A 7,372-nucleotide genomic window follows, 5' to 3' on the forward strand; every position below is an offset into this window, starting at 1 on the left:
TGGGGGAACCTTCACCGGAAGCGGGGGAACTCTCACCGGAAGCCGGGGCACCCCAGGAGACAGCCGGAAGTGCCAGCGCGGGGGAGGGCTCGGAGGAGCAGGAGCCAGGCCCCGCGGGGGGCCCTCGGGGTAGGGCCAGTGTCGCCTGCGCGCGAGGCCGGACACTGCGGAGTCGCGTGCGGCGGGACAGGCGGGCGCTGGGGGCGAGTCCCCAGCTGGCCTAGGACTGGGGTGGCGGCCTGGCCCAGGAACCTGGCCACGGGTCCCTGCTGCTCACCCTCGGGTCCCAGCCTCAGGCGTCCAGTGGGAGACGTCACCGTGGGGACCCGGCCCCTCCTCAGTTGGGGCCCCAGGAGCTGCTGTCAGGGGCTTCCTGGGAGGAGGCCAGAGCCTTCTGAAGGCCACCACTGTAGGCCCTGAGGCCCCTGCAGGCTGGGCATGGGCACCCCATAGGTGGGATGGGCGGGGGCAGCCAGAGGGGTCTGCACCCCTGGGGCCGGGACCAGGAAGTGGGTGAGGACCGTGAAGCTGTGGGGCCCTGGCTCGGCCAGGCCCGCCTGGCTTTGGCCTGGGTGGGGGTGCCGGGGTGGGGCCAGCCGCAGGCATCCGCAGGGTTGGTGTCCGCCCTGGCCCCACGGGTGGGGGCCAGTGCCCGGCCCCACCGGCCCACAGGTGGCCCCTTGCCGAGACGCCAGAGGCAGCTCCCTCAGCGCTCAGCTTCCGGAATGTTCCTCCTGGGCCCATCACTGGCTGTAACCCTTACATTCCTTGCAGGACCGCTTCCTCTCCGGGCAGCGGGGAAGCAAGGGGGCGGGGCCTGCTCGGGCACCCCGCCGCACCCCGCCTTCCTGGCGGGGCACCCCTGCTCCGTGTCTGTCGGGGCGCACGTCGGGGGCTGGACTGGGCCTCAGGGCCCTCCTGGGGACAGCCTGCCGCCGGCCGGTGTTCCGAGGGCGCCGGCGGCCTGACCCTATGCCCGCTTCTGTCCCCAGAGGAGGTGGAGGATGTGAGTGAGGAGGCCCCGCTGCGGGACCGCTCCCACATCGAGACCACGCTGATGCTGAGCGAGGACAAGCCGGCGGACGACTACTCGGGTGAGCGCCGGGACTGGGCGGGCGAGTGGGCAGCGGGACTCGGGGCTCCGGAGCTGGGGTCTGGGCGGGCCCTGGGAGGCCACGGCTGGCAGGGAGGAGGGGAGAGTTGAGAGGTGGGCCTGGCCACGCGGCCCAGGATGGCCGCCACTGGAGCGGGAGGGCAGCGCGGAGGTCAGGAGAGTCCGGGGCTCTAACTGCCCGTGGCTCTCGCCTGTGTCACTGCCTGCAGCTCTCAGGGGCTTCCGTTTCCCCCAGCTGCAGGGGCCATAGAGGGGGACAAGCCCCCCTGTGTCCTCAGAGGCCTGTTAGCGGCCCCGAGAGGCTTCAGAAGCGCTGTGGGTTGGGGCGTGGACGTGTCTGGGCGGGAGGGGAGCGGCTGCCGACCGTGGCACAGCCGGGCTCCAGCTGACACCAGGCTGGCCAGCGCCCCGCGAGGGGCAGCCCCGAGCCCGGCCCGCCCTGACCTGTGCCCGCTCCCCGCCCCAGCGGTGCTGCAGCGGCTCCGGAAGATCTACCACTCATCCATCAAGCCCCTGGAGCAGTCGTACAGGTACAACGAACTGCGGCAGCACGAGATCACAGGTAAGGCTGCTGGGGCTGCACCCTGGCGCCCCGCCCGGGGCTCCGTCCTGCCACCCTCCTGCTGCCCCAGGGCCCCCGGACTCCCAGCTGATGGCGCCAGGACAGTGGAGCTGGGCTCCCCCAGCTCGCAGGGCGTGAGACCTGTCGTGACCCACCGGCCTGCCCTCAGTGGCCCCTTGTCTGCTCAGGCTCGTGCGTGGTCAGCTGAGCTCTGCTTTGCTGGGCCTCGCTGCCCACGGGCTCCCTGGGGCCGCATCGCTCCCCTGGCGCCCTGGGGTCTGGGTTCACTCCAAGGCTGGCCCAGGAGTAGGCGGGGGGCAGACATTGGGGGGAACCCCTCTTCGGGTCCCTCTGCTCTGACCTCCTGCTGCCAGGGCTGCCCCATGTTGCCCTGAGTGCCTCGACGCTCGCCCTCCTGGGAGGCGCTGCAGGAGCGTCTGGGGCTGCATTACAGAGTGCAGCCCTTGGCCCCCCAAGTCTGTGTGTAGAACCCCAGAACCACACAGGCCTTGGAGTTTTGCCGAGCGGCCCGTAACGCCTGAGGGCCCTGCTTCCCGCTGGCGCTGGCGTGGAGGCCCTCCCAGGGTCCCCTGTGGCTTGCTGGCCTGGGGGTCTCTGGACGGCTGTGAGGGCGGGGCACCGAGGTGGGGGCGAGCCCCCGAGTGCAGGAGCCTCTCCCACTTCGCAGGGCATATCAGACCTTGGGTGAGCCCTTCGTCTCCCCACCCTCCCCCTCTCTTTCTGTACAGCACCCCCCTGCAGTGGTGCTCTGGAGAGCGGGCTTCCAGTTGCTGCTCCCGCTCGGGGCCTGGCGCCTTGGACCTCATGTCTTCGGCACCCCTGGCTGCCGGTCCCCTCCGTCCTCATGTCTCCTCCGTGGCCTCCCGCCCTTGTCGGAGCACCGGGGAGCCCTGTGTCCAGGGCGCTGGAAGAGTCCTGTCCCTCCTGTTAGCAGCCAGGTAGCAGAGACCCTGCAGGCCTTGGTGGCTGTCAGCGGGCACTCTGCTGTCCCCCAGCTGGCATCCTTCCTGGGAGTTGACACTGGGCAGAGAGGATAGGCAGCCCTGGCGGGCGCGTGGCACCTGCTCTGAGCTCACCTGGGACTCGGTTTCTTCTCTGAGGGAGAAGGCCAGTGTGTGGGCAGCATGGCACAGAAAGGGAGGCGTGCGTCCACCTCCGTGCGGACAGACACACAGGCACCCCGTCCCGTGCCTGCCTGTGCCTGAGGGTGGGGCGTGAGTGCTGGCAGCCGGGCACCAGGATGGAGACGCCACTGTGTCCCTTCGTGGCTCTCAATTTCGAACCAATAAAGTAAGGGAACCACAGTTTTAAACATGGAAAGTAGGGGTGTCCACTGTCTGGAGACCCCTGCCAGTCCGGGACACAAGTGCATCACGGACTCGAGGTGCCGGGAGGCGCAGGTGACACTGCGGAGAGGGACCGCAGCTCGTGGCCTGGTCCACGCTCCCGCCCCTCAACTCCAGCTGTGAAAGCACCGGAGAATTCTGCTTTCCACTTCCGCACCCGGGGAGTGGTGCGGGCAGGACGTCTCCCCGCCACTGGGCAGAGGGCCAGGATTGCCAAGTCCATCTCAGTCTCGGGTGCTGGCCAGTTGCCATGGCCTTTCGAGGCTAGTATCAGAGACTGGCCCTGGAGACCAGGGCTGGACGGAGCCTGAGGCGGGGGTGTTGCGAGACACTCCCGAGGGCGGAGGCCGGGGCCGTGAGGCGCGGGTCTGGACCACCCAAGGCTGAAGAGGCCTCTCGCGTGTCCTTCCTCATGGCGCAAGCCGGAGAGCAGAGCTTGAACCTCTCCCCACGTGGCCGCTCTCCCCTCCCTTTTTTTATGAACTATTCTCCTCTGGATGTGACCCGAGTCAGCGTCGCCTTCACTTACTCCCTCCTCAGTGCCGGCCTCAGGGCCTGGGCGAGGCCAGAGGGACTCTCCCCGGGCCTCTAACCGTGACCCTGACCGGGCACTGCATGGCAGCTTCGGCGCCGGCTGTGCGGGTCCCTTGGGGTTCCACGACCCCGTGAGCGGGGCCCTCTGGGGTGCGGCGTGACAGGTGGCGGCCTCCCACAGTCAGACAGCAGCAGCTCACTTCGATTCTGACTCCTGCGCCCACAGATGGGGAGATCACCTCCAAGCCAATGGTGCTGTTCTTGGGACCGTGGAGCGTTGGCAAATCCACCATGATAAACTACCTCCTCGGGCTGGAGAACACGCGCTACCAGCTCTACACAGGTACGCAGACGTCCTGCCGCCGCTGTCCCGCTGCCACGTGGGTGGGCACCCCCCGCGAGAACAGCCCCGGCCTCCCTGCCAGCCCTCCGGCCGTGCGGGTGGCGAGCGGGGCCTGGCCGGGCCACGCAGGGGAGCGTCATTCAGCCTTGGCAGGGAGGGCTCTGCCCGGGCTCCGGCACGGGCGCCCGCCAAGGCAGGATGCTCCGTGAGGCCGGCCGGCTGGACGCTGCCTGCGCACCGCGCGAGGCCTCCGGGCTGGCGCCTCCAGAGGCCCCGTGTAGACGGGGGCGCTGGGGCCACGGGCCAGGACAGGTGAGGCGACGAGACGCGTCTGCGCCCACAGCCCGCGAGGCGTTCATGCCCCAGCGCCCGAAGTTGGTCTGTGTTACGTTACGTGTATTTTAGCACAGTAGGAAAACAAAGCCGGCAGCAGCTCCGGCATCGTGGTGGGACGGTCCCTTGCCGGGACGCCCCTCGCTGCTCCCCGCCTCCGCCCGGTGGCCGGTCTCTTCCCGGACACGGCCGTGTGCCCACCGCGCTCGTCCCGGCAGGTGCCGAGCCCACCACGTCCGAGTTCACGGTCCTCATGCACGGGCCCAAGCTGAAGACCATCGAGGGCATCGTCATGGCCGCGGACAGCGCCCGCTCCTTCTCGCCCCTCGAGAAGTTCGGCCAGAATTTCCTGGAGAAGCTGATTGGCATCGAGGTTCCCCACAAGCTTCTGGAGCGGGTCACCTTCGTGGACACGCCGGGCATCATCGAAAACCGCAAGCAGCAGGAGAGGGGTGAGCGCGAGCCGGCTGGGGACCCTCTGGGCTGCGGGCGGGGCGGGCGGGCTGGGAGGAGGCCGGGCTCACCCAGGAAAGCGGGTGCCTCCCTCCGCACCTTCCCCCCCAGCACCTTCTCTGGCCCCTAGGGTGCCACCCAGGTCTGCCAGGATGGCTCTGGTTGGGGTGACCAGTGCTCTCCCGGGGAGGGCCGGTCTTCTCCGCAGCAGCTCCTCCAGGTGAAAGCTGGGGCTGAGCTCCCCCAGATTGAGCTCGTGATTGAGCTGCCCCAGGGCAGGTGACTTGGCTGCTCCTGGCCTGGGTTGAACTCACCTTCAGCCCTTCCCAGCCTCAGTGCCTCTGCACGTACCTGTATCGGGCTTTCCGAAGCCCCCAGCCTCAGGTGCCCAGGGGCCCGTGCTGGGTCCCGTGGGCAGGAGGCGACGCCCCAGGCCACGAGTCTGGACGAAACACGGGGCTGTCTGCAGATGAGTCCCCTGGGAGCCTTCGCAGGGATTCGTGACCAGGACATGGGTCTCAGTTTAGGGCTATAACCCGCATTTTGGCTGTAATCAGAACCTGTTCTTTTTTTTTTTTAGATTTATTTATTTATTCGTACAGAACTGGGGTACAGGCCAGAGATGCGGAGGGTGAGAGGATTCACCAGGGACAGAGTGGGGAGCAGAACAGGCAGATCGATGAAGTACACTGCTGAGGGGAGCAGCGGGCGGGTCAGGAGAGGTCTGCCGCACCATGTGGTCACCTCCGGGGCAGGCAGGCGGGGATCGAACTCATGCGGAAGTGGCTTTAGCTTCTCAGTGCTGTGCTGTAACCCGCTGCGCCACCAGGGAGGGCCACCTGTACTTTTTTTTAAGATTAACTTATTTATGCATGTAAGAGCTGGGGTGCAGCCCAGAGGTGCCGGGGTGAGAGGACTCCCCAGAGACAGAGCGGGGAGCAGAACGGGCAGACCACTGAAGCACACCGCTGAGGGCGCAGCAGGAGACAGGCGGGGTCTGCCGCGCCCTGGGCACTCCCTGGCCGGGGTGGGCTCACCCTGCAGCGAGGAGGGCAGCTTCGTGGAGCTTGCCCCCATGCACCGGGGAGCCCCAGGCCCGCATCATCACTGCTGGCCATGTTATCGCTCATCCGTGTCACGGTGAATTCCCTTTAATTGCACTCCGACTGGAGACTCGGCATTTTTGGCGTTATTGGCTGATCGTCGTGAGAGATTTTCAAGACAAGTAGTCAGTCTCCCCGTTTTGGAAATAAAAACGAAGGAATTACAGCTCACGGGGCCCCAGCTCGGACTGGCGGTTTTACTTGGCCACTCCCTGTGTACAGCCATGGCGTCCTCGTCACCTAAACCACGGGCGGGCGTTCTCGCCATCTCGCAGCTAATGCGCTAAAGCGCGCGAAGGCGCTTCCAGCGTGAGCGGCAGCCAGCCCCGGCCAACCCCCCCCAGAAAACACCCCCCCCCCCAAAGTCCTCCGCGCTCTGCCTTCTTGCTTTGACCCGCCCAGATCTTTCCGGCCCGAAGGAAAATCTCCACTTCCAAAAAAAAATTTGACTTTGCCTGGAAGTCGGAGCCCCCTGTAGGTTCAGATGTGGTGTCCGGGGGACACTGTGGATGCGGGGGGCAGGAAGGGCTCGTGGGAGGGCCCGGGGGCTCGGGAAGGCGGGGTGAGGCGCTGGGCGAGGCGGCCTGACCTCCCGCCGCCCGCCCTCCCCAGGTTACCCCTTCAACGACGTGTGCCAGTGGTTCATCGACAGGGCCGACCTCATCTTCGTGGTCTTCGACCCCACCAAGCTGGACGTGGGCCTGGAGCTGGAGACGCTTTTCCGCCAGCTGAAGGGGCGGGAGTCCCAGATCAGGATCATCCTGAACAAGGCGGACAACCTGGCCACGCAGATGCTCATGCGGGTCTACGGGGCACTCTTCTGGAGCCTGGCCCCGCTCATCAACGTCACGGAGCCCCCCCGCGTCTACGTCAGCTCCTTCTGGCCCCAGGACTACAGGGCCGACACCCACCGGGAGCTGTTCCTCAAGGAGGAGATCTCGCTGCTGGAGGACCTGAACCAGGTGATCGAGAACCGGCTGGAGAACAAGATCGCCTTCATCCGGCAGCACGCCATCCGCGTGCGCATCCACGCCTTGCTGGTGGACCGCTACCTGCAGACCTACAAGGACAAGATGACCTTCTTCAGCGACGGCGAGATGGTCTTCAAGGACATCGTGGAGGACCCTGACAAGTTCTACATCTTCAAGACCATCCTGGCGAAGACCAACGTCAGCAAGTTCGACCTGCCCAACCGCGAGGCCTACAAGGACTTCTTCAGCATCAACCCCGTCTCCAGCTTCAAGCTGCTGTCCCAGCTGTGCTCCTACATGGGCGGCTGCTTCCTGGACAAGATCGAGCGGGCCATCGCGCAGGAGCTCCCCGGCCTCCTGGGGAGCCTCGGGCTGGGCAAGAACCCCGGGGCCCCCAACTGTGACAAGACGGGGTGCGGGGAGACCCCAAAGAACCGCTACAAGAAACACTAGGTGGCGCGTGGCCGTGCGGGCTGCTCCTGGCCAGTGAGCTTGCGTCCCCGGGCCGAGAAGCCCCGGCGTGTTCACCCTCTGAGCCACGCTGGCGCTTCCGGCGCTGGAGACGGGTCCCTGGAGGCCAGGTGGGCGGCGC

The 7,372-nt window shown here is 66.9% G+C and overlaps 2 protein-coding genes across 2 annotated transcripts in view; both read left to right on the forward strand.

The window, feature by feature from the left end:
* LOC105854266 (sarcalumenin-like) overlaps nt 1–1,014 on the forward strand; it is a 21,163-nt gene extending 20,149 nt beyond the window's left edge. Inside the window, exon 4 of the mRNA XM_012731671.1 lies at nt 775–1,014. Coding sequence (XP_012587125.1) covers nt 775–1,014 — 240 coding nt within the window. The remainder of the gene's footprint in view (nt 1–774) is intronic.
* Nucleotides 7–7,366, forward strand: SRL (sarcalumenin). Its single transcript, XM_012731742.1, has 6 exons — nt 7–129; nt 993–1,094; nt 1,581–1,676; nt 3,804–3,920; nt 4,472–4,705; nt 6,422–7,366. The coding sequence occupies exons 2-6, from the start codon at nt 1,058–1,060 to the stop codon at nt 7,231–7,233; spliced, it is 1,296 nt and encodes a 431-aa protein (XP_012587196.1). The 5' UTR covers nt 7–129; nt 993–1,057; the 3' UTR covers nt 7,234–7,366.
* Nucleotides 7,367–7,372: the final 6 nt, after the last annotated feature.

The sequence above is a fragment of the Condylura cristata genome, unplaced genomic scaffold (genome assembly GCF_000260355.1).
Source record: "Condylura cristata isolate star-nosed mole 26May11 unplaced genomic scaffold, ConCri1.0 scaffold00032, whole genome shotgun sequence".
In the NCBI taxonomy this organism is placed as follows: Eukaryota; Metazoa; Chordata; class Mammalia; order Eulipotyphla; family Talpidae; genus Condylura; species Condylura cristata.

Excerpts from the sequence above, each read along its gene's own strand:
- SRL (XM_012731742.1), top strand. The coding sequence starts at position 1,058 with ATGCTGAGCGAGGACAAGCCGGCGGACGACTACTCGG. Across the intron at positions 1,095-1,580 it reads GCCGGCGGACGACTACTCGG|CGGTGCTGCAGCGGCTCCGG; the intron begins GTGAGCGCCGGG and ends TCCCCGCCCCAG. Across the intron at positions 4,706-6,421 it reads CCGCAAGCAGCAGGAGAGGG|GTTACCCCTTCAACGACGTG; the intron begins GTGAGCGCGAGC and ends CGCCCTCCCCAG.